The sequence below is a fragment of the Aedes aegypti genome, chromosome 1 (assembly GCF_002204515.2).
Source record: "Aedes aegypti strain LVP_AGWG chromosome 1, AaegL5.0 Primary Assembly, whole genome shotgun sequence".
NCBI classification, from domain to species: Eukaryota; Metazoa; Arthropoda; class Insecta; order Diptera; family Culicidae; genus Aedes; species Aedes aegypti.
Window position 1 is genome coordinate 301,566,418 of NC_035107.1, and position 27,426 is coordinate 301,593,843.

At 37.0% G+C, this 27,426-nt stretch overlaps 1 protein-coding gene and 1 long non-coding RNA gene across 9 annotated transcripts in view; both read left to right on the plus strand.

The window, feature by feature from the left end:
• The window catches only part of LOC5573536 (modifier of mdg4), a 419,719-nt gene that overhangs the window by 202,058 nt on the left and 190,235 nt on the right, over nt 1–27,426 (plus strand). The window contains exons 5-7 of one of the 7 annotated variants that reach the window (XM_021838281.1): nt 19,147–19,355; nt 19,416–19,584; nt 19,646–19,972. The exons of the other annotated variants lie outside the window; for them this stretch is intronic. Of the exons in view, the coding sequence (XP_021693973.1) occupies nt 19,147–19,355; nt 19,416–19,584; nt 19,646–19,809 (542 nt within the window). The 3' untranslated portion in view covers nt 19,810–19,972. Of the gene's footprint in view, nt 1–19,146; nt 19,356–19,415; nt 19,585–19,645; nt 19,973–27,426 lie in introns of those variants that run through there. 7 annotated transcript variants of the gene reach the window in all.
• LOC110674210 lies at nt 241–7,013 on the plus strand. 2 transcript variants are annotated; one of them, XR_002498738.1, is made up of 3 exons: nt 250–292; nt 406–631; nt 6,868–7,013. It is a non-coding gene; the product is annotated as an uncharacterized LOC110674210 (long non-coding RNA). The 2 variants fall into 2 exon arrangements; XR_002498737.1 differs by having other exon boundaries at nt 241–631.

A 27,426-nucleotide genomic window follows, 5' to 3' on the forward strand; every position in this document is an offset into this window, starting at 1 on the left:
AAAACGAAATAAAGACATAGTACCCAAGTAACCAAATAGCATGCCCTGCGTGCTAATATAGTTCCATTACATAGCAGACATGCCCTATATTAGCCGTATAATAGCCTTATAAGGCCAAAAAAGCGGTAGTCGGGCTCAGAATGGATGCCACTTCTAGTACTTCATTCGGTCCCTTGGTACTGCACTCAGTATCCAAGTTTGACATATCGCAGTACAATTTTCATAGAATTATGGATGCTGCTCTATTACCTCATGTGCCATAAAATTTTAGGCAACTGCAAAGGATATGAAGGTCTGTATTTCGTCTTCGATAGCATCCTATTATAGACCACTACGTGTGGATCTCGTTCCACCTTCTAATACTTGCTCTGAAACTAACACAAGTTCTATTTTTGTAAATTTCAGATTCTCTAGGATCACGATGAAACCCCACTCGGCTGCTATTCATAATGGGCCGTTTTGGCGTTGCACGCATTATTGCAAGACTCGGTGCCGGGCCAATTTGGTTACGACAAACCAGAGCAAGAAAATATCCACCGGCAGTCCGGTGCATAGCCACATTGCTGATTATCCCGAATTGATCGAGGGAATATAGTTGTGCGGGGCCAAGTTCACGCCAAACTACTAACAGGTATTTGATTAGTAAATCTAGTACTTCTTTCGATTTTCTAGCTTTATATTCATAATCGCTTCCAATTCTAATCCGATCCATATTCAATACAAATTGAAATCAAATCCAATCCAATCATGACACAATTCAAACTCTATCCAAATTCAGGGCTGGTAGCGAGTCACTTTTTAGTGACTTGATCACTATTTTTGACCTGGTCTTTATTCGCCACAAAAAGTCTCTAAAGTTATCTTTTTTCACAAGAGTAGTAAAATCATTATTTCCGGGATCTGATGATATGCTTAACACAATAATCTGGATTAGTTTCTCAAACGAAAGTAGTGTTACGTTTATGTTTGAACATGAACTGATCAAGTAATGTATGAAAATCTCCTAGGACAATGTTATAGAACCTTACAAAAGTACTAAAATGAAATCTTAGAGATACCAGATGGTTTGATCACAAGGTTGTAAAGCCGGAAAAGAGGCAATAAAATTAAGTATGATGCCGTCTGACCACAGACATCATATTGCTGATGTCTAATAGACAAATTACATTAAGGATGCCTTGCAGGAATGGGACACCTAGAACAAATTACATATGAAGACAGCAACTGATAAGCTGTTGACTAAAAGCTAGGTAGGGTGCAGAGCTACTTTGGCACTTCCATGATTCACTTTGGCATGAAGGGTTTTTCTCTGCTGAATTATCTGAAACTTTGCAATAAGAAGCACTTTAATACGATGCATATTGTGACCAAATATGGGCTCAATAGCTTTCAAAAAACCCCACTGCCAAGGTGAATTAAAAGTGCCAAGAATAGCATCCGGCTCCTTATATAGCTTAGAAGAACACAAATATTTACGGGATTAACTTAAGGACCCATGACATTTATTACGAAACCTCGTCATCTCGTTGGGCTCAAACAGTGACTGTCCATACACCAAAGAGAGAGGGAACGTTACAATTTGTAAATTGTTTTCTATTATTTGCGAATTTATCTCTTATTTTCGTGACAACAGCAGGACAGTAATGTTTTACTGATTTTCGTAGTTCTTTAAAAATTTCTTTTGACCTCAAACAGAAGGAGCCCAAGGAGGAATCATTATCGCCTAGATATTTGACCCGTTAAAGCCCAGCGACCTATTTTGAGAACAGTAGCGCCGAACGCCCAGCGTCCTCAATTGAGGCCAGTGATTTGTGCAAATAACTTGAAAATGGTACAGTTTTTTTAATTATCACTCAAAAAAATTTATTACGACGAAAATAAAAATAAATACATTTTATTTGAAACTGTTTGCTTATAAACCAAAAATATAAAGCGATAAAATGTAGTTTCATTGACATCAATTTGAGTGCAGTAGTACAGTGAACATTTTTGAGTAGAAATATAAATTATTGATAACACTTACAAAAAATGTTCACTCAAAAAACTACGAGACGCTTCAGGTTTTCAATCTGTTTACATGTAAATCAAAATTCATAGCGATGATATCTAGCTTTTTCGGTATAAATATACTTGTACAAGTCCAGTGAACATATTTGAGCAGACATAGAAATTATAGATTACACTTAAAACATTTTTTATCAAAAACCTTCGAGGAACCCTAGATTTTTAGCCTAAAGCAATCTTTTTTTTATTTGCTTGAACTTACTTTTAGAAGTACAGTGAGTATCTTTGGAAAAAAAGTAGTAAATTTTGAAAACACTCGAAAATTAGATTGCGAAGCAATGACATGTAGTTTTTAGAATTAAATTTGTTTGTACAAGAACAGTGACTATATTTGAGCAGAAAATGAAATTTTGTATTATACTCTCTAAATTTCCTTTGTTTAAAAAAGTACAATAAGCCTTAGTTTTCAACATGTTAGCCTATAAATCAAAATTCAAAGCGTTGACATTTTTTTTAAATATTGATTTACTTATTTCAAGGATAAAATGAAAATTTCAGATTACACTCAAAATTTCTTTTGCCAAGAATGAAAGGAATGAAGGTTTTCTTAATTGCTTCAAATTCTTTTCTTCATTTTTTTCGACATAAATTTCATTCTAGAAGTCCAGAAAATATGTTTTAGCAGAAATATAAATTTTGGAAAACAATTAAAAATTTCTTTGACACTAAAACTACTTCAAATCTTGTTCGTTTCAAACTGTTTGCCTGTAAATCGAATTCCATGCTAAATAAATGTATTTTTTCCACAATGCATTGATTGTAGAAGTCTAGTCAATGCGTCAGAGCAATATGAAAACTTTTTTTTGCGCTATTATTTGTTTACCTAAAGAGCTACTGCAAACTCAAGGTTTTGACCTGTTATCCTGTAAATCGAAATGCTAAGCAATGTAATGTTGTTTTTTCATTGACAATAATATGGTTTTAGATTTTTGTTTTCTTTATTAAAGTGATTTTTAACTCGTTTGGCTAGTTCATCACTGGCAATATGCTTTTAGATGTCTAGGGAACATGTTTGAGCAAGAATTATATTTTTGGTGACACTCAAAATCTTATTATACTTAGAATACTATGAAACATCCTATTATTTGATTTTTTTTCCGTAAATCAATACATGTTGTTTTTTCGACCTAAGTTTGTTTGCATAACATGTCAGGACAGAAATGAACGATGTCAAAGATCATTGCATAAGTTTTTATTTAATTCTGGTAATTCTTGGAGTTCTAGTAAAATAAATTTGAGTATTATAAAAACTTCCTGTTTCTAACCAGAAATTTGCTCTGGACTTCTATAACCGGGTAGAGGAGGATTTCACTTAAATAACAAAATTAAAATATAATACTTGTTTTTAATTATGAATCGTGGTTTACGGATAACCAGCCGAGTGGAAGTTTAACAACTACCGAAAAGTTTAACATTACATATACTTTGCAATTGGATCAAATGGACAAATTGATGTGAAGTTTTGCGAAAAAGTTACACGTCTTCTCAGTGAGAATCGAACTCACGACTCCCTGATCTCTAGTTAGGGCGCGTTACCCCTACGCCATGAGAGGACTCATAAACGCAGAAGTTAACCTGAATTCGATTTCAGCTCAATAATCACGTGGTCCTTTTTCGCTGAGTTCGATTCTCACTGAGAAGACGTGTAACTTTTTCGCAAAACTTCACATCAATTTGTCCATTTAATCCAATTGCAAAGTATATGTAAAGTTTAGCTTTTCGGTAGTTGTTAAAATATAATGTTTGAATGTCAAAATTTGTTATTTGTTTGTTTGAAATAAGAACAGTAGCACGAAATAAGGAATGACATAGATAATAACTAAGTTTGTATGGCATAAAAACCAAATATCATATTTTGCCATTGAAATAAAACTATAGACAAAAGAAAATACCAAATTTGTTATTATTTAGATATTGATATCAAAATAAAAAACTGAATAAGTAATTCACGTGTAGATTACAATAATGGTAAATTAAGTTCTTTGACTTGAACATCTAAATTTAGTATGGTTGAAAAATAAACTTATTGTCTACCTGCGAAAATCTATTGCTTTTTAAATCTTCAATGAATATCATACGAATAGTAAAATGGGCTATCATTGCAAAATTTGATAGTGGCTTGTTACCACGAATTATTTAAATACAGTTTTCAAACATCAAAATAATGACATATTTGACTGTGATGACAAAGTTTGTTTTTCTCTAGATATTCAATGTTTTTTTTAATATTTTTGCACGAACAACAAATTGTGTTTTGATTTCGCTGGTAAATCGGTTGGAGTGAAAAAGTTTTGGCTGAAAATTAAATGGATGTTTAAGAATTCATGAACTGTCGTAGTGAAATTAGTGAACCACACGAAATTGTGATGGCGTAATTCTCAGAATGACGAAATTCCGATACCACCGAACATTTTGGAAAAATATTGGTGTTGGATATCGAAGATTCAAGATTAGTAGTGTCCGCTGCATCACTTCGCTTGTTTGCAAATAAGCCGTCGTCGATTGAGAGTTGATAGTCAGGATTCAAAAGAAGCAAGATTTCATCGGATCACCACAGTTGTCCAATGAGCATGGGTGAGATCTTTCCAACATATCCCATATATTCAGAATTAAACTTCGATTACAACTTCCACATTTGCACCATTTGTCAAATTGTAGAAATTGATGAAAATTAATGCAAAAATCTAACAAATTTTGGAACATCATTGGATTTTGGCACGGTGCCTGTATGGATATGAATCACACCGCTGTAATTGTTTTTAGGGCAGTATTATTCTGGTTTTTGCTTCATGCTTAATCGTAATTTCGATATTCTTCAATATTGCTTAACTGGAAAGGGATAGTTTTATTTTCATTTCAGACAGCGAGCAATGGCGCTTAAGCCAAGGCTTCAAAGCCAGGGCATAAGGCATCCCATCCCAGGAAAAGGAAAACATACAGCAATGGAGTGTGCACTAACATTCTTAGCAAAGCCACTTCCAACGATTTTACCTATCCCCTAAAATGAAATGGTTGGTACGGTTGTACCCGTTTCATCCTTTATAAAATTTTAAAAATTTTTGTCTATCATGTTATTCACAAGTGAATAATTTGATCGCCGTCAATTTGCTAAACTATCTCCAATACAAAGTCTGCACAGTGGACTTTTTCTGGACCTTTTGTAGTGAGCGTAAATTTTATAATGAACGAGTAAAATTTATAATAAACGAGTTAAACTTTTCCAACTGAAAATATTTTTACAACACTTACTGTTGCTAAAGGATCAATTAGCATAATTTTTGCTTTAATGAAATGCTAAATTAATTCTACGGATACAATGATAGATCGACGACACACTTTTAAGAATTTCTTTGGATCCTCCCCATAGACTTTCATTTTTTTTGCTGAAACTGAGATTATTTTATGGGAACCGAGCGTAACTATTGATAACAATTTCGGGACTTAAGCACAATTGTGGGATACCTTGGGCGTCAACGGATCAAGGTAAATATTTTTGCATAGAAACGTTCGAAAATTCGTGCCGGGTTTCTTTTAGAAATTTCTGATGAACATACGGAAACGATTTGGAAATGAATTTATGGAGGTATTTAAATAATAATTACCAAAATCGAGCTCATATGTTGACGTCAATTTACTAAATGGATTACTGGCAAAAGTAATTGCACTTCTTAGCAGCTCTCACTTTAGTAATCAATAACGTCGCCTGTCAACTCCTTACAGTCAGTTGGGACTCAGTTGTTAATTAGAATATTGTTTCTAGAGACCAAAAATACCTTTCCATCTCCACAAGCAGCATGGGAAAATAAAATATGTTATCATAAGCATGAGCTCACCAATTGACAATACATACTCGACTGAACACGGATATCTTTTCGCACTCGCACAACGCGACCCGATCACGATTGGTTGAAAAAATCGTTTTGCATCTCTACTGCACCTGACGAAGCTTCAATGAATTTTAACATGTACAGCATTGGACAATACATTTGCCACTTTTTCGATTTTCCCTACAAAATAGTCAACTTGGATAGTCTAGTAGCCTAGATCTCAGTTATTTCTAAACCAATTTGAATGACATTTCACACCACGCCAGAAATAATTTGAATTCCACCATACATTTTAGTGTAATTGTTCCAATTAAGAGTTTAAAGGTAGTAACGATTTGGCTAAAGTGAAAATTTTGACGAAAAATTGTAAACGATTTATCCAATAATAAAAAGAGCTTTACACAAAAGCCGTCTTCAGCAAACTTGCTCATCTTGTCTAAATTTAGAACTTTACTGAAGATATAATAAAGGTATTCCTCCATTTTTTGAGTTATGCCAATTATAAAAAAAAACAGAAAATTAACTTTAATAGAATCGTTATTGCTTGCGAGCTGGTTTGAAAAAATCACTCAAAAATGTATGATGCAATTCTAGTTATATCTGAAAGTATGAAAGAAGATCATCTTGGTCACTAAAGTCATTATTATTTGGCTGTCTAGCCGCTACCAGCCCTGCAAATGCAATCCTAATACAAAACAAATCCGAACTAATCTATTTCAAATCCAATTCGAACCCTATTCAAATCCAATGCTAATACTAAGCAATCTAAATTTAATTTAAATCCAATACAATAAAAATCTAATCCATTACCAATCCAATCTAAATCTAAACCAAATTGGATCTAAATTCAATTTAAATTTAAATTAAATTCCAATCCAAATCTAAACCAAATCCTATTAGATCTGAATAAGAAACATACTGCAGTACTAGATTAGCTTACAGCATATCGCCTAAAACGATCTTCTCGTTTTCCTAGGTTATCCATCTGGACATCACTGGCGAAGCATTTTTTGAAGACAACAACTTAAAACCGAAGATTCGACGATGACAGTTACAATACTCTTTAATTTTTTTTTTTGATTGTTTTAAATTGCCAATTAATAAAGTGAACTGTGATATCTACCCTTTGTTTCTCCGTTCAAAACCAAGATAGGCAGATCGTTAAGATTATCTAACACCCATTCCCCGCTTGTCTCCATTGCAGACGACTTCAAAGAGTACTTCGGCGAGTTGAAACCCATTGCATCCAAGAAGGCCGTCATCACCCTGGACAATCAGGAGCTGGACTTTGTGCCCGGTCAGCGCGGTACCAGTTTGCTGCGAATCAACGACTACTGCTACGCCAAAAACAACAAAACGGACAATACGACATACTGGGTGTGTCGCACCAGGGTGCAGCACCGACCGTGCAATGCCCGGGCCGTTACCACGCTGAAAAGCAACGGGCTGCACCGGATCATGGTGACCAATCCGGTGCACATCCACGAACCGACCAAATCGAACGGCAGTCGGAGTCAGTCGCGGAGCAGTCGGCCCAGACTGATCACGCCGAAGCCGATGCTGGAGGAAATCTACACCTTCACGTTCGACTCGGATTAGAAAGTTTTTTTTTTACAGATATAGTGCCATTTGAATCATTTTTCTTACTGATGGATCGTGCAGTACTAGAATTTAAAAAAAGAAATTCAATTTGGTAGTCGACTCCTGAGTGTGATTGTCGACGAACAAATTTTCTTATAATTGCTTCGAGATAGAGTTGGCAAACTTATAATTTCATTGCAATCTAGTACTACCTAAAAGCGTTATTAAGTTTCCGTAGTTTGGCATTATGAATTCTTGTGGTAGCACGTAATGGCGATCACAACTTTATCGAATGATCTGAAATTTTGAAGAAAACTCACCGCACAAACCATTTATTTTTGGTATAAAAGAAATAAAACCTTCTTATTGACAAACGCGCATTTGATTCGACCGCTCTCTGAACGTATCGCATTGTACCGGAATGGTTTCACTAACGTAATTCTCTCTATCGTTGTAGTTTCTAGCCAGCATGGGATAACTTACATAACCAATAGGAAAGGTTTCCAGCAGCTCTTCATCCATGGGTACGGCTTCACGAGGAAGCAGGTGCGCAAGAAAACCATCCGTTGGCGGTGCGCTCAGTTCAAGGCTTTGCGGTAAGTGCGCTCTAGTACTTCTTTGCAATTGGGGAATTTCCAGTCACATGAATCTCAGGAAAATTAGTAAAACTCTTAAATTAAATTGTTAGAAGGAGCTACCACTGCTCATTTTACTCAATTGAGGTTGCAATCTGCAGTAATGTGATCCGCTGTGACGCAGTTTATAACAGCCATTTTAGAAGAATTTAGCCCTAACTGACGTTAAAAACCTTGTTTCAATGGTTTTACACAGTTGATAAATTAATGGAATTACTAGAATATTGATGTTACTAAGATTACTAATAATTTCTCACTTACAGATGTACGGCCCGAGCCACTTCCGTCAATGATCTTGCTGGCCAGGTTGTTTCCATCAACGGCGAGCACAACCATGAAATTATAGGAGCGCGACGCCGGAAGGGCGATCTCCAGCAAATCATGGCCGAGAGGCGAGCCGAGCGTTCCGCCGACGGTAGTCACTGCGTTTTTATCAAGTCAGAGTTAATCATTCCCGAATAAACGTTTATGTGTGATACAGAAAAAAAACATGCTTAAATTTGTTCGATGTTTTTTTTTGCAATCATAGAACGTGGTAATAGAACAGTAATCATTTGTTTGATTTTCAGCAAAAGCTAACGTCGTCTACGTACAAACAAACCGTGGTATGCGACTGTCAATCAATGGTTATTTGTTCACACCGTGGAAGGCAGTGAACAAAGTTGGAATATGGCAATGTCTACAGTCGAAGGAAACGGGGTAAGTGAAATTGTACTAAGTACTAGAATTTTGCTTGAGATCAAATCCGGGACGAAATAGAGATTTGCACATTTCATGACCCATGGAGTGCTGAAGCATTTAATTGATACTTATTGGATACTTAACTTCTAGCGTTGACAAAATCTTTGATTGATATCCAGATTGGCTTAAAATCCAAAGTGAAATGTGTACGTTTTCGTGTAGTATCGTGTTAAAAAAAGCCACAATGGTTCTAGTACTACATTAAGCACTTTGATTCATTTTTCTCAATTTGAACGAATCTAATGCACTTCGACTGTCACGATTTTCTAGCTGCACGGTACAAGCCAATACCGAACGAACCAAGAACGGAAAGCAGGCTCGAATTTCCATCCAGGGAGAGCACAATCATCCGCCCGTCAGGGATCGTCGCAACTGCGAGAAACCGTCGATAAGAACCTACAGCAGAACAAAATCGAAAGCTCAGACGGAACAACAAACTGCTTCAACGATTGATATTGATCTAACCTAAAAAACAGAAACTTGAGAATACATTTATTTTATAGTGCAATTTGATGTTTCGCTTTTTTTTCAGTACCAACTGGCAACACTGACTTTTTAATTTATTGTAATTATTATATGTAGTCTAGTTATGCTAAAATTAGCTATTTTTTGCAGCTGACGAAATGATAAACCCGTACGTGCATTACGACCACAATGAGCTAGCGTATGCAGTTGATGGACGAACGCCAGAAGGAATGGTTATGGCGGAATCCATGGCATAAAAGATTCACAAGGCGTGCTTTCTTCTAGTGTAAACTTCCATATTGTTCACTGTGGGTGGTATCGAGATAATCTAAACCCTCGAATTGGATGGCTTTGATTTTAAAACGTATTCAGCCCCTTCATATGGTTAGTACCAATCTAGTATACCAATTTTTTTTCAGAAGTATATATTTTCGTCAATCTTAATCATTTACAGATTCATTCTACTGAAATGAAGTTATGATCTGGAAGCCAGTCATACGTACAGCGGAGGAAGCGTGTGAAATATGATGAACAAAACAAGAGTCTGATCATCAATAAAACCTTTTGAAACAACATAAACAACATCAACCCTCTCCTGATTGTAGTACTAGAACTTCAGTTAACAGTTTTCGTTCTCTTCTTCATAGTGTTCCGCACTGGGTGAACTAATCTGTGGCCAACACTGTTTGTCTCGTTTGTCTTCCGTTCCAACATGCCTTCGCCTTCGCAGAGGAAATTGGAACCTCACCGCACGTCCAGTATACGATTAGCAACCGGGGAACCCCGCTGCTACTGCTCGATGGGTTCACCTTCACCAGGGATAAGGTGCGCAACAGTTTCACCTCGTGGAAGTGCTCCCAGCATCGCACGCACAGGTACGCCCATCTGCAAAGCGATTCGATTATGACGCGTGATTTAGTACTTCATTTCCAAATTTTGGTTTTCTTCCATCATTTCTAGCTGCAAGGCTCGTGCCAACGCCGTCCGGGACCGCAGTGGCCAAAGACAGATCGTTATTAAACACTCGCACAATCATCCGCTCGTAACCGAGCGCAGAAAGCATAGTTCCTGCAGATAAATATATGCGCTACTTCTAGTACCTCAGCAATAGTTAACCGAAATCGAGTGTTGTTCATTGATGATTTTGTAACTTATTTTTTGATTTAGTCAAATTGAAATAGTTTATTTCCTCACATTATCGGTCAATTGTGCATGAATAAGTTCTGGAGAAATTACCTAGAAAAAGAATCTAATGCAGTTCTGGAAATCCCTGGATAAATAATACAAGAATAATATAACAAATATTCTTGTAAGAACATATGGAAGATCACAGCTGCGATGAATGAAAGATTTTTGGTGAGATATGCATGACGAGATTTTTTAAAGTTCTTAGCAGTTTCGTTTCTAAATGTCTGACAAGATTATTGCCTACTTCACCAAAAGATTCCCAACTTCTTAACTATTTGTTTGCAAGATTTCCGGTAGATTATCTGCTCAGAGATCCCTTGAAGATTCTTTAGCGCTTTTGAAGGCCTCTATCAAGTGAACTGTTTGGCAGATTTCTTACGAGATTATTGGTCTATTTATGTCCAAATTATCTTTGGAATCCTGGCGTGATTATTAGAAAAAAAGTAAACTTGGACTTTGACTGATTTCCGATGAGAAGCTTGGAAAATTCAAAAGAAGTTTATGCATAGATTCTTGATAAGATCAAACATTTTCAAGGATTTCAGTTGATTTTTCCTTCCCTTTTATAATTGTTTTAATGAACGTGATTGATTTTCCTTAAAAACCCGTCACAGATGTTTCGCAAATTCTTGTCAAATTTCCGAAAGATTTGATGAGTATGAGCATGATTAACCGCCCGTAGGTGCTACTCCGTTATTGCAAAAACAACTATACTTCCACAAGTAACCAACGGTTGCACGATCACTGTGCATGTATTGAAAATTCCATTATTTGAACAAAGTTTGGTACCGGCTGAGTCCGAATGCAGGTCAATTTGGGATAAGGATGAAATGAGAAAATGGGAAAGGGTTGAATAATAGGATTCGTTTTGGTAAAACGAACAGGTTGTCTCGATATAGGCTGTCTCGATAATAATCATATTGAACTCATTAGAAACAAAAGCATGAAACGAGCTCACCCGTTGATTATCTATCCTCGACTGGTCAACAAGAAGCTGCTCAGCAAAAGCAAACATAAAACCTAACTTTCAATTCGGCGATGCCAAAAACTAACGTGTTTGCTTGGAATTTACCGTTTTCGAAAGATTTGATTATTTTTAGAAAACTCCTTGGTAAGTTCTGGTGGTTTTCTTTTCAAATTTCTTTGCAAATGCTTGTGAGGATCTTGCAAAACAATTTTCGAATTCCTCTCAAGGTGTAAACGGTTCCCCAGCAAGGTCATCAGAAAATTCCTGGCCAGCTCCTTGGAGAATATCTTGGCAGATACCAGGACAATCTTTTAAACATTCTAAGCGAAATTCCTGGCCAGCTCCTTGGATAATATCTTGGCATGGTCATGTCGAGATTAATAGTGGAACCTTGAGAACTCTAATTTTCACCGATTTTCTGGACGAGAGATCTTTGAAAGATTAAACGAGGGTTCATTGAAAGATTGTCCTAGTCGGAAAAGCCTTGAAAGATTTCTGGCAATATTCTTGTTATTTTTGTGCAAAATACTTGGCCAAATTTCGTACAAACGCCTGACGTATTTATTCTAAAGCGCCTCAAAGGAGGTTCTAAGTGGATTCTTACCATAATCTTTAACACATTTTTCACAAAATTTTCAGCAAATATCTGGAAGATCCTCAAAATTAAATCGGGAGCTCCTTGGTCAAGGACAGTTAAATTTCTTGGTATAGTTCTCCAACAACTTCCACCGAAATCTGTGACGAAGTTATCCTAAAGTTCTCTACAAACTCTGTGCAAGGTCATGAGTAGAATTTTCTCGAAGTTTATACCGGATTCCTTGCTAAAAAACTTCCGCCGAAAACATTGGCGAAGTTCTCCCAAATTTTTCTGCAAATTCTTTGATAGTTCTTGGGCAGAATTTTCGTGCAGTTTATACCGTATTGCTTGCCAACGAACTCCCGCCAAAATCGTTGGCGAAGCTTTTCCAAAGCTCTCTGCAAAAATTCTTTGCACGATCATGGGCAGAATTTTCTTGAAGTCTATACCGAAATTAATCCGCCGAAATCTTTGGCGAATTTCTTCCAAAGTTCTCTTCAAATTCTTTGCAAGGTCATGGGCAGAATTTTTTTCGAAGTTTTTACCGGATTCGTTGCCAACAAACTCCCGCCAAAATCTGTGGCGAAGTTCTTCCAACGTTCTCTGCAAATTCTTTGCACGGTCATAGAATTTGCTCGAAGTTTGTACCGGATTTTTTGACAACAATCTCCGGCCGAAATCTTTGGTGAAGTATTTCCATAGTTTGCAGCAAATTGTTTGCAAGGTGATGGGCAGAATTTTTTCGAAGTTTATACCGGATTCTTTGCGAACAACTTCCGCCGAAATCTTTGGCGAAGCTTTTCCAAAGTTCTCTGCAAATTCTTTGCAAGGTTATGGGCAAATTGTTTTTAAAGTTTATACCGTATTCTTCGACAACAACTTCCGCTGAAATCTTTGTCTAAGCTCTTCCAAAGTTCTCTGCAAATTCTTTGCAAGATAATGGGCAGAATTTTGTCAAAAGCTGTTTCAAAGTCCTCTCCAAATTCGTTGGAACGTCATGGGTAGCATTTTCTCGAAGTTCATACCGGATTTCTTGCCAACAACTTCCATCGAAATCTTTGGCGAAGTTCTTCCAAAGCTTTCTGCACATTCTTTGCAAGGTCATGCGCAAAATTTTCTGGAAGTTTATACCGGATCCCTTCAAACAAGGATTCCTCCAATACCGGATTCCTTACCAACAACTCCCGCCGTAATCTTTGGCGAGGTTTTTCTAAAGTTCTCCACAAATTTTTGCAAGGTCATTGGTGGAATTTCCTCGAAGTTATACCGGATTCCTTGCCCATAAACTTCCGCCGAAATGTTTGGAGAAGTTCTTCCAAAGTTCTCTGCAAATTCTTTGCAAGGTCATGGACAGAATTTTCTGGAAGTTTATACCGGATTCCTTACCGACAAATTCCCGCCGTAATCTTTGGAGAAGTTATCCCAAAATTCTTTACAAACTCCGTGCAAGTTCATGGGCATAATTTACTTGAAGTTTATACCGGATGCCTTGCCAACAACTTTCACCGAAATCTTTAGCGAAGTTCCTCCGTAGCTTTCTGCAAACTCATTGCAAGGTCTTGGCCAGAATTTTCAGAAGTTTATTCCGGATTCCTTTTTAGCAAAATCTCGTCGAAATCTTTGGCGAAGTTCTTCCAAAGTTCTCTGCAAATTCTGTTCAAGGTCATGAGCACGGGGCCCAGATAGCCGTAGCAGTAAACGCGCAGCTATTCAGCAAGACCAAGCTGAGGGTCGTGGGTTCGAATCCAACCGGTCGAGGATCTTTTCGGGTTGGTTCCCAGGGCATAGAGTATCTTCGTACCTGCCACACGATATACGCATGAAAAAAATGGTCATTGGCACAGTAAGCTCTCAGTTAATAATTGTGGAAAAAGCTGTTAAAAGCTGAGAAGCCGGCTCTGTCCCAGTGGGGACGTAATGCTAGAAAGAAGAAGAAGAAGTCATGAGCAGAAGTTCCTCGAAGGTTATACCAGATTCTTTGCCATCAAACTCCTGTCGAAATCTTTGGCTAAGTACTTCCAAAGTCTTCTGCAAATAGTTGCAAGGTCATGGGCACAATTTTCTAGAATTTTATACCTGATTCCTTTTCAGAAAAATCACGTGGAAATCTTTGGCGAAGTTCATTTGAAGTTTTCTGCAAATTGTTTGCAAGATGGTGGGCAGATTCCATACCGGATTCCTTACCAGATCCTTGAACAATTCCGGGAAAGCTTCTTGGCAAATTCTTGAGATTTCTTTGTAAGATTCACAGCGGAATGTTTGGCGAATTAATTTTGAAATGTTTGTTCGAATCCCTAAGAGAAACTTGTCAGATTTTTGAGAATAGGTTCGATCGCCACAAGTCTGTTGAACATTTTGCGCTATGAACTGACAAGAAAACTATCTAAGGTGACAACACATATCCTCATCAAGAGCTTCCGGTAGAATAATTTATTTTAAAAAATCAGTTACTGTTAGCCACAGCTGTTTCAAGGATCTTGGGCCAAATTTCTCGGGAATCTCGTGAGGATTAAGGCTGGATCTTTTTAGAAACTTCACTGCCAAATATGTTGCGAAATGGCAGACAGTCATTGGCAAGTTGTCCTTGCCAATAAAATCTTGGCAAGACTTCTGGCGAAATGTTTTTGATTCAAAATTTTTACAAACACCTGACGGGTTTTTCATAAGTTCTTCGAAGATTTTTCACCACTTCTATTACAGTTTCTTTCCTAATTGTTAGCAAATTTCTTACAAGATGCTTGACCTTTTTTCCTCTGAATTTTACGTAGACTTGTGCAAGATCCTTAGAAGATAGGTAGGGACCTGCTTGATGAATTTCAGACAAAATTCTTCACAATTACTCCCAAGGTTCCTATTAAAACCCTTGACAAATATCCTTCAAGGTTCTTGATTAATTACCTTTGAGGATCCTACTGGATCCTTTGCCATATTGTAGGTCGGTGTATGAGAAAAAAATGGAGATCCTTGTGGGATTAAAAGCAAGGCACCAATAATCAGTCATGTTAAAGCTTGACCAGAAATCAGTAGAGGTTCACTAATCTGGTACACTGTAGAGGTTGTTGGTCTGATTAACTGGAATGCATTAAAATTTCTATTAGGATCTTCCTTAGCAATATTTCTAAGATCTTTCTTGGAATCACCTAGAATCTCTCGAAATTTTCCAGATCATTCAAGACATCCTTTAAGAACCTTGGAACACATTTTCCAAGGATCTCGGCAAGATTTATCTAATAAAATCAGCATCAGCAACCCTACCAGTCCGTAGAGGATCTTGCAGGGAATGGGCCCAGGATTTTGTCACAAAAGAATCCGTTCACGGATAATACTCACGGATCCTGAATATCTTTCCCATCCTGATCAGTAGCAGTCTTGGAATACATTTTCCAAGGATATCGTCAAAAAAAGATATCTGAGAAATAGTAACCTTAGCACTTCAGGACTTGGTTGTCACGGTCGCCATGTTTGTCTTAAAAAAAAAATCTACCTGTCACGTTCGCCATATCTTGTACGAACGAAAATAGGCTAAGTTGTCCAAATCCGAAAACTATCCAACATTCCTGATTGCTCAACTACCATTCCAGTACTTTTTAGTGATCGTTTACTAATTTACTATAAAACTCAAGGATCTTGAACATCTTTCTTCAATATATGACCGTCATGATCAGTGAAGTGCTGACGTTTGTAATTTCGGAGCTTGTATCTTTTTTGGACTTTATTTGTGAGAATTTTAACTCGTCTGGTTAGTTCTTCACTCGTTCAAGAGGACCAGATGGGCTTCTCACAAAGAATCTTTGTACCTAAAAAAAATAGTTCTTCAGAAGTTTAAGATCTATCCGACTAATAAACTGAATAGTCCTTGGTCACCTAAACACTTTTGGAACATTAAGGTCATCGAGGTTGCCTATCATAGGACAGTAATTTATTCTGGAGATAATTCCTCTGGTAGATTCAAATGATTCTTCCTAGTGATTTCGACTAGGCATTCTTTAGAATCTTCATGGGATTTGCAGCAAATCCATTCAAAGATTTTGACATATTTTTTGGGAAATTCCAAAGCTTCCTATAAGATTCCGTTGAGCCATCTTGAAAACGCTGGTGACCCCCATGGATGATTCTGACCATTCCATTGATTGCTCCTTGGAATTTCAACAACTGCTCCTGAAGAATCACCGATTACTCCTAGACATTGCTTCCTAGGTGGATTCCTGAAGTCCATCTGGAGGTTCGAGTGAATCTGCTAAGGAATTACGTGTCTTCCTACTTCGGTAATTTTTCTTAGAAATTCCGACAATTCTTGCTGATTATTTCTTGAACATAACGGAAATTTCTCAAGAAGATTCGGGTGATTGTTTTTGAGGACTAAGGCAAACATACTTGAAGTTTATGGTAATTCTTGAACAAGATTCTGATGAATGCAGTAACTTACTTAATAGGTACTTTCCTACGTATTCTACCACAGATTCTTTCAAATTTTCTCAATAATATTTCAGAAATTACTCCAAGATATTCTTTCGATTAGATTACAGAAAAGTAACTTGTGGACTTGGCTGTCACGGTCGCCATATCTCAACGTTTATCTTCAAAATATATTCTTCCTGTCACGGTCGCCATATCTCCTTCGAACGTTTTCTCTTTAAAATTGGCCAGGTTGTCTAATCCGAAAACTGTCACGGTCGCCATGTTTCATCAGATCGTTTATTTTCAAAATAGCTTCTTCCTGTCACGGTCGCCATATGTTCGAACGTTTTTTCTTCAAAATTTACTAGGTTGTCTGAATCCGAAAGACATCCAATATTCCTGGTTGCTAAACCACCATTCTAGTACTTCAGTCATAATTTACTAATTTACTATACAACAATAAAACTTAAGGTTTTTGAACAATTTTCCCGTAAACATTACTCTCCTGATCAGTGGGAGTCTTGAAGAGCTGACGTTTATAGTTTCGTTGCTTAACATTCTCTCCTAATTGCATTTGCTAAACATATGTTTGTTTAGAAGTTTTAAACCTACCCGACCAATCACTGCGGGTAGCCCTTAGTCACCTGAACACTTTTTGAATACTAAGGACCTTGAGATTCGGTCAAAACATTGTAACCTCATTAGGGTGACCTAGCCGAGGACAGTTATTTATTCGGAAGATGATTGCTCTGGGAGATTCCAATGATTTCGATTAGTCATTGCCATTGAAATATTTTGACAATTTTTTGGGAGGATCTAAAGCTTCCTATAGGATTCCGTTGATTCATCCTGAAAATGCTGATGACTCCTATGGATGATTCTGACCATTCTTCCCGGTGATTGCTCTTTGGAACTCCAACAACTCCTGATTCTGAAAAATCATCGATTACTCTTAAAGATAGCTTCCTTTCTGATTATTCCAGTTATTCTTACTTACCTAACTTATAGCTAGTATTACAGACTTCTAAAAAAGATTAGGGTGATTGTTATTAAAGACTAAGCAAACCTATATCGAAACCATCAAGGTTCCGATGGTTTTTGAATAAGAATCCGATGAATTTCCTCAATTAACTCAGTAACTTTCAAGGACTTGGCTGTCACGGTCGCCATATAATGTTTATCTTCAAAATAGCTTCTTCCCATCACGGTCGCCATATCTTGTCAGAACGTTTTTTCTTCAAATGGCTAGGTTCTCAAAATACGAAAGTAATCCAATACTACTGATTGCTTAACTACAATTCTAGTATTTCAGTGATCATTTACTAATTTACTATGAAACTTAAGGTTCTTGAGCATCTTTATTCATAGTTGTAGAAGACTTTGGTGATTTTTTTAATAATTTCAATAATTGTTTGTGGGGATTCCGATCATTACTCCTGAAGACTGCTTCCTTGGTAGATCCCTTAAATCCAGATTACTCAAGCGATCTTTTTAGATTTAGGGTTCTTAAGTTGTCAAATCCGAAAGCCTTCCAACATTTCGTTCTAGTACTTCAGTTACCATTTACTAATCACACAATTCACTTTCCTCAGCACCCGTAACGTACACCGTGAATAGCCGAGGGAATCGCCGAATCTGTCACCTCGGACACCTTTTCGATGTGGAGAAAAGACGCAACAAATCGACTAGTTGGCGATGCTCTCAGTTCAAGAGGCTACGGTGAGTACCACCCAAACGACAAGTGCCGATATCATTCGACGACTTCTGACCATCTCTTTGTCTTCGTTTCAGATGCAAGGCACGAATAGTCGAACGCGTCTCGAGGTGGGGCGATTTCTCGTACGAAATCGTGCGATCAGCGCATAATCATGGTCTCATTCGCTCCGAGAAGTCGCTGGCAACAAGCTTTAAACAATAAGAACCGAACAATAAATTCGAATTTTAATTTCAATTCTAGTACTGCATTTTTTTTTCTTGATTATTTGATGAACCCGCTTAGAATAACTACTAACGAAAGTTTGCTATTCAACAGATGATGTTCACGAAGTTCAGTACGTTCTGAGCGCTCGGGGAGGTTTACAGCTATGTATCGACGGATACCGATACACCCGCGATCGGATCAAGGACAACAAGATCATCTACCGTTGTGTGCACTACAAACCACTCGGGTAAGTTTCGCACTGTCAAAACCCCTTCCATTCGAGATTCAAAAACGTCTTGCCTTCGGTATTGCAGATGCAAGGCCCGTGCCCACACGGACAAAGACAACCCCAAGGTGAAGATCATCGAACTGGAGCACAACCATCCGCGGCAGATGGACCGCCGGAAAAGTGGAGTCCTGCGGAAGTTGCTGGAGCAGCGCAAGCAGGAAAACAGAGCCATGGGACTGCGTGCGAGTCGGAAAAATGTGTGAATCCTTCGACGGCTGCAGCGATGATCTAGTACTTCCATTGTACTAGGCGATTCGTGATCAGCTAGGATCGAATCAGTTCTGAAATTCTGAACACATTTGTTTTTGTACTAGAATTCATCTGGTACAGAAGTTTATTTGTAGTCATCCATTAAGAACATTCTATTAAAACCTCTCTACACTGATTTACTCTGGTTGTTCAATTTTCAAATGAAATATTTGTCAAGACCTATATATAATTTAAATCCCAATCATGTGAGATGAAACTCTCCTAAATTATATCGCATTCACAGATTTGTTGATACCAATAGAGATGCCAGAGCGGCCGCCAGCGACGACGAAGACGACAACGACGATGACTAAAAAGCTTTTCCGAGTCCAGCAGACCAGACCAACCATTTTTTCTGCCGTGGAAGGATTCGTGTTTCCGCTACAATCGCAGCAGGAAGTAGATCGTTTGGAGTACACCGCCCGAAGCGATCGAATCATTCGCGATCAATATGTGAATAATCGAGTGATCTAGTACTTCGAAGTAATCTATTTTTCGTTTTCATCGCAACAGATAGCGCTTCTACAGGAAGTGAAACCGCACCATCAGGATCCGTCCAACGTGTTTGCAGATCTGTTCTCCGACGAGGCCCTGCTCGGGTACAACTACTACGGGAAAACCAATCAGGCCAAGAAGAAGAAAGCCATGCGCAAGTACATCATCTTCACCGAATGTATGGTTGGTAGGTATTGGGAGCCCAATGAAGGACGGCCATCATCCAGTGCAATCATTTCTGTTTCTAGATGCGTGGCTTGCCCACGGAGTTACGGAAGAATGTCTGAGGATAGCCATTGTGAAGGTTATTGCCCGATTGAACCACAAAGTGCGAAGCCGAGGATATCGAAGGAATCTTACCTGCGGCACCACAGCACAGCAACAGGTTGAAGGCGAAGAGGAAGGCTATTGAGAGGAGTTGTTATTCTAGTACTACCCATTCCAGAACGTCGCACGGGAAATTTAGTTTAAGGATCAATTGGAGGGTAGAAGCAAGAAGTCTTCTGTTAACGAAGACACTGCAGTACTAGATTGGTTCAATAAAGAATCGATTTAATGTTTGATGAGAAACTAAATGACGCGATGAAATTACTTGTTGAACCAAGCAGTTGGTTAAAAGCTTTGTAGCTAATATTGCTTACTATTTGTGTTTTTAGGTTACATATCCAAATCGCTTCAAAGAAATGTGTTCAAAAGAATTCTAAACGAAATGCAGACGTTTAGAAATTTAAGGCCGCAATCTTCCCGGAACGTGTGAGAAACGCTATTCATAATAATAGAACAAAGACAAATAGAATAGAAGGTTTGTAAAAATTACTTCGAACGATCTTTGATTCTGTTCTAGTACTGCTATTAACTTTATTGTTTTCTTCTAGGTGGAATTCTTGCGAAGGAGTAATACATGTTTGGGCACCTAACATTATTCAAACTTTAAAAACGACCAGATGGGGATAACTAACAACATCTGTCCCAGTTTAAGAAGTAGAGCAGAACATCTTTTTAATTGGGAAGAGCGCACAGACGTAAGCGATTTCATTTATGCATAACCCAAATGGGGAAAAGGCTTCGAGTTACTTCGTCAGAAGTTCCTACGAAATCGGAGAAGAACAGAATGAGCTAACATGGAAAATCTACTACTGCTGTCTTATCTTGTGTTGATGTGAATATCAATCTATTTAGTTTTTTATGGATTAGAAATTTTATAATTTAGCATGCGATGACCAGAGCTAGAAGAGTACCGTAAAATGGGGTGAAGTTGATCACTTTTGAGCGATTCTGTTCTATAATTCCTAGTAGGATGCATGTATTCTCATCCAAATATTTTTAAAACCTGTACTGGTTGGATGTTTATTGAATTATAGAAACGAAATTTTTACGAATTGTTATCATAATAACAAAAATATTTTTTAGAAATCAAAAAGTGGAATTTTTGATTCCGGGGTGAAGTTGATCAATTACTGTGACATGTTTCCTAAAATAAAGAGACGTGCTAATTACTAAATTTGGGATCACTGATCCCGAATCAAGTTTCAAAAATCTTACAAGTTGTTGATAAATCGGTCAATTTTAGAATTAAATGTTGTGAAATCCAGAATACTCCAAATAAAACGCCTAAAGGTATGCAATTTTCTATGAAATTGGCAACTCGCTAACAAAAAGCACATTTTTATCTCTGAATCTTCCATGGCATAACTATATTGAACGACGAACCGAATTCAGAAACATCAAGAGCAGCTATCAGGAAATACGATATGACACAACTTGTGATAATTGAAAACGGATAATAGCTCTCTTGGCAGTTCATACATGTGGGTACGGGAATGATCAACTTCTCCCCACTGATCAACTACACCCCGAATTACGGTACTAACTTCTAAATCGATCTTGTCATTATGGGCATCGAGATAAAAATCAATAAACAATGCTAGCAAATTTTCCCATTAGAAAAGGTGAAACTTTCTATGAGAACTGTGTACAAACCTATCGAATTCTCTGAGCAAACTTCTTAGGTTGAGACTATGTGAAGACAGCGACAGGGAAGCCCTTTCAGGATCTTTCAAAGGTTCTGGCAGGCTCTTTCAGAAGTTTTTGGAAAGCAAATATAAAAAGTTCTGCAAAAAATTATCATAATGCTTTTGCTAAGTTTTTTCATAAGCTTCTGTGATGCTATTTAGAAAAATTCTAGCAAGCTTTTAAAGAAGCTTCTGGGAAGCTCTTTCATAAACTTTTGGAAAGGTTTTTCGAAAGCTTTTGGAAAGCTTTCTCAGAAGCTCTTGAAAAGCTAATGTAGAAAATTATAATAAGAAATCTTCCAGGTCCTTTTGGAAAGCTGTTTAATATACTAACGGGATGGTCATTGGGAAGATAATGAGAAGCACTTTTTGACGTATCAGACCTTCCTGATGCTTGTAACCCGGGAGGCTCTTTCAGAAGCTTTTGAAAAGCAAATTTAAAAAGCTCTGAAAAAAAAATATCACAAGCCTTCTGATAAGTTTTTTATAAGCCTCTGTGATGCTATTTAGAAAGATTCTGGGAAGTTATTTCCGATGTATGCAAGAAAATATTTCTGAAGCTTTTGGAGAGCTCTTTAAGAAGCTTCAGAAACTTCTGAAAAGCGCCATTGTACGACCCTGGGAATCTCTTTCATCAGCTTCCGGAAAGCTTTTGTGGAGCTTTTACAGAAGTTTCAGGGAGGCTCTTTCAGAAACTTATGGGTAGCTCTTTCAGAATTTTTTGGAAAGCTTTTTCAGAAACTTTTAGGAAACATTTTTAGAAGCTTTTGAAAATCTCATATAGACAATTAAAAAATCTTCCAGGAGCTTTTGGAATGCTGTGTAATAGGCTACCGGATGATCATTTGGAAGATTCTAGGAAGCACTTGCTGAAGTATCAAGGAAGTTTTTGAGAAGACCTTTCAGAAGCATGTAACCTTAGAGGTTCTGTCAAAAGCTTTTGAAAAGCAAATATAAAAAGTTCTGAAAAAAAAACTTTCAGAACCCTCAGTTTTTTTAATAAGTTTTTGTGATGCTTTTTAGAAAGATTCTGGAAAAAATGTCAAGAAGCATCAAAGAAGCTTTTTTAGAAGCCTCGAGAAAGTTATTTTAATGATTGCGATAAGATGTTTCTGAAGCTTTCGGAGAGCTCCTTAAGAAGCTTCAAACGCTTCTGGAAAGCTCTTTCCGAAGCAAGTGGATCTCTTTCAGAAGTTTCAGGGAGGCTCATTCAGAAGCTTGTGGGTAGCTCTTTCAGAAACTTTTGGGAAGCTCCTCAAGAAGCTTCCAGAAAACTTTTTTCAGAATCTTTTCAAAAGCTCATTTAGAAACCTTCTGGGAAGCTCATATAGAAGCTTCTGAGAAGCTTTTCAAGAAGCCTCGAAAAATTTATTTAAAATGATTGAGGTAAAATGTTTCTGCAGCACTCGGAGAGCTCTTTAAGAAGCTACAGACACCTCTGGAAAGCGCTATTGTAAGCTTCTGGGAAGCTCTCTCCGAAGCTTTTGTGGAGCTCTTTCAGAAGCTAGCCGTTTCATAAACTTTTGGAAAGCTCCTTGAGAAGCTTATAGGAAGCTTTTTCAGAAGCTTATAGAAAGATTTTTCAGAAGCTTTTGCAATGTTCATGTAGACAATTTTTCAGAATTCAGAAACCTTTAGGAAGCTTTTTAAAAGCTTTTAGAAAGCTTTTTCAGAAGCTTTTAGAAAGCTTTTTCATAAGCTTTTAGAAAGCTTTTTCAGAAGCTTTTAGAAAGCTTTTTCAGAAGCTTCAAGAAAGCTTTTTCAGAAGCTTTTAGAAAGCTTTTTCAGATGCTTTTGAAAAGTTTATGAAAAATGATGGTAAAAAATTTTCCAGGAGCTTTTGGAAAGCTGTTTAATAGGCTAGCGGGTTGATCCTTGGGAAGATTTTGGGAAGATCTTTCAGAAGCTTGTAACCGGGAAGGCTCTTCCAGAAGCTTTTGTAAATTCTTTCCGAAGCTTTTGTGGAGCTTTTTCAGAGGCTTATGGGTAGCTCTATCAGAAACTTTTGAAAAGCTCTTTCAGAAGCTTCTAGAAGGCTTTTTAATAGCTCATATAAAACAAATGGTAAAGAATCTTCCAGGAGCTTTTGGAGAGCTGTTTAATAGGCTACCGGGATGATCATTAGGAAGATTCTCGGAAGCACTTTCTGATGTATCAAGGAAGTTTCTGGGAAGACCTTTTAACCTGAGAGGGTCTTTCAGTTCTGTTGCTTGTTGCTAAGTTTTTTATTAGGATTTGTGATGCTCTTTAGAAAGATTCTTGAAAGCTTTTTCAGAAGTTTCTTCTGAAACTTTCGGAGAGCTATTTAAGAAGCTTCAGATATTTCTGGAAAGCGCTATTATAAGCCCCTTGAAAGTTCTTTCATAAGCTTCTAGGAAACACTTCTCGAAGCTTTTGTGGAGCTCTTTCAGGGTAGTTTTTCCAAAAATTTTGGAAAGCTTTTTCAGAAGCTATCAGAAAGCTTTTGAAAAACTTATATAGAAAATTATGGTAACAAATCTCCCAAGAGCTTTTGGAATGCTTTTTGAGAAGCTTTTAGGAAGCTTTTTCAGAAGCTTTTAGAAAGTTTTTTCAGAAGTTCTTGAAAAGCTCATATAAAAAATTATGATAAAAAGTCTTCCTGAAGCTTTTGGAGAGCTGTTTAATAGGCTACAGGGATGATAATTGGGAAGATTCTGGAAAGCACTTTCTGACGTATCAAGAAAGTTTTTGGGAAAAACTATCAGAAGCCCATTACGTGGGAGGCTCTTTCAGAAGCTTTGAAAAGCAAATATAAAAAGTACTGAAAAAAAAAATTTCAGTAGCCTTATGCTTTTTTTATTAGGATTTGATGCTCTTTAGAAAGATTCTGGGAAGTTTTTTAAGCTGCTCTTAGGAAGCTTTTTTAGAAGCTTCTAGGAAGCTTTTCTGGAAGCCCCGAGAAAAATATTTCCAATGATTGCGAAAAGATGTTACTTAAGCTTTCGGAGAGCTCTTTATGAAGATTCAGACACTTATGGAAAGCGCTATTGTATGCTCCTGGGAAGCTCTTTCAAAAGCTTATGGGTAGCTCTTTCAGAATCTTTTGGAATGCTTTTTCAGAAGCTTTGAAAAAGCTTTTTCAGAAGCTAAAACGCTTTTTCAGAAGCTTTCATAGAAAATTATGGTAAAAAATGTTCCAGGAGCTTTTGGAAAGTTGTTTAGTAGGCTACCGGGATCATTGAGAAAATTCTGTGAAGCATTTTCTGAAGTATCAAGCAAGTTTCAGGAAATACCTTTCAGAAGCTTGTAACCTTGGAGGCTCTTTCAGAAGCTTTGAAAAGCAAATATAAAAAGTTCTGAAACAAAAACTTTTAGAAGCCCTTTGCTAAGTTTTTTTTATTAGCTTTTGTGATTCTCTTCAGAAAGATTCTGGGAAACTTTTTAGAAGCTTCTGAGCCCCGAGAAAGTTATTTCCAATGATTGCGATAAGATGTTTCTGAAGCTTTCGGAGAGCTCTTTAAGAAGCTTCAGAATCTTCTGGAAAGCGCTATTGTAAGCTATGGGAAGCTCTTTCACAAACTTCTGGAAAGCTCATTCCGACGCCTTTGTGGAGCTCTTTCAGAAGCTTTTAGAAAGCTTTTTCGGAAGCTTTTGAAAATCTCAGAAAATTATGGTAAAAAATTTCTATGAGCTTTTGGAAAGCTGTTCAATGGGCTACCGGGAAGATCACTGGGAAGATTCTGGGTAGCACTTTCTGGAAGTTTTTGTGAAGACCTTTCAGTAGCATGTAACCTTGAAGGCTCTTTCAGAAGCTTTTGTAAAGCATTTATAACAAGTTCTGAGAAAAACTTTCAGCTATGTAGAAAAATTCTGGGAAACTTTTTAAGAAGTTTCTGGGAAGCTTTTTTAGAAACTCCTGAAAAACTTTTGTAGAAGCTTCCCAGGCTTTTTAGAAGCTTTTCTGGAAGCCTCGAGAAAGTTATTTCCGATGATTGCAATAAGATGTTTCTGAAGCTTTCGGAGAGTTCTTTAAAAAGCTTCAGAATCTTTTGGAAAGCGCTATTGAACGCTCCTGGGAAGCTGTTTCACAAGCTCATAGGAAACTCTTTAATATGCTTCTGGGGGAGCTCTTTCCGAAAATTCGGGGGAGCTCTTTCCGAAACTTCTGTGGAGCTCTTTCAGAAGCTGATGAGTAGTTCTTCAGAAAATTTTGGAAAGCTCTTTCAGAAGCTTTTCGAAAGCTTTTCAGAAGGTTATGGGTAGATCTTCCAGAAACTATTGGTATGCTTTTTGAGAAACCTTAAGGAAGTCCTATGCAAATCTAATTTAGAAAATTCCATAAAAAAAAATTGGATCGGGATAGTTATTGGGAAGATTCTGGGAGGCACGTTCAGAAGTATGAATTTTTCACTTCTAGGAAGAACTTTGTGGAGTCCTGTGTTGGATCTCTGAGGAGCTTCTATAAACAACTTTATTGATAACTTTTTGGGAACATAAGTGGTCTTCAACATTGTAGATATCACCCATTGAGGAAAATTATTTGAAGATTTCATGAATTTGTTAAAAGTTGAACAAATCTCATTCAAAATAAGCGTTAAGAAATAAAATATGACGAACACTTGCACAATTGAAGTAGAAGCCAAGCATACTGAGATATTTTAACAGAAACTTGAGCACAGGGGGCAAATGTAGTACTAGAAAAGTTATCGTTTTCGAGCCTGGTTACTAAGCCTAACTATAGTCTAGGTTTATCAGTTTTATCCATCGTCTGAAAATCATGCTTTGCTCTCTTGCAGGGTACCTAGAAAAACCTGGAATTCTCAGGGAATTTCGGAATTTTTGTATTCTATACAAAAAAAAGTTCCCGATGATATTTTTCCCAGATTGCGAAAAATGCTTCATAAATTCTAGTGATTTTTGCAGGTATACCTTCTGAAATACTTTTAGGAATGCTACCAACGATTTCTCACGGGATACTTAAAGGATTTTTTTTTTCAGAATTTGGTCCAGCAAGTTCTAGCACACAAAAACTTTAGTGTTTTCAGTAATTTTCACAGAGACTACTCTGAAGAATATGAGACGAACCAGCCTAGGACTGAAAATCTCAATAGTAAAGAAATATACTTTGAAGTAATGCTAACAATTATCCCATGATTTCCTACAGATGTTTTTTTTTCACTGATTATTTCACCGCATTTATTACTTCTAGGAGATTTTTCGCAGATCCTACAGGAGTTTTTTTTTCACAAAGTTTTATTCCAGATTTTTTGAAAAAAAAAATCGTTACGACATTTTTACAAAAAACCCGGTGCCGATTTTTTTTTATTTATTTCATAAGAATTATTTTAAAAATAAATGAACTCTCAGGAATTGCTCTAAAAATTTCTTTAGGCATTATTCGATGAAATTTATATTTTTTTCAGGGATTCTGTCCAAATTTCTTCAAGTAATTTTCTGTAGGACATTATTAAGAGATTTGGTTGCTTTCTTGGGTATCTAAGCAATCTGTTAAGAATATTCTAGAAAGAATTTAAACAAGAATCTAGAAGTTTTTTTCAGAGATCATCGTAGTTATTCATCAAGCCATACTTAGAACGCACACAAGTTTAATCAGAGAATAGAATTGTCTTTAGAAATATTTCGTAGATTTTTTCAAACGTTTGCCCAAAAAAATGCCATTTCTCTTGCGATGCATGATTGGGAAAAATCTTTGAAGATTTCCTTGGGAATTTATTAAAACAAAATTGGAGGTGTTCCTGAAGGAATTGTGAATTCTTGAAGAAGCTTTGAACGAAAATGTTGAAGAAAGTCCTAGGGAAATCAGTGGATAAATTTCTGGAGAACCTGAAACTTCCTTGAAAAATAAAACGATCTTTGTAGGGATTCCTGATCCATCAAAAAATCCAGATTGAATTTATGAAGCTATCTAAACGAATTATTTAGAAAGTTCGTAAAAAATCACAGATAAAACTCCTGAAAAGATCTTCGCATTAATATCTCAATGAAATCTACAGTAAAATGAGCAGTTATACTTGTAATGTTACGAGTTCCTCATA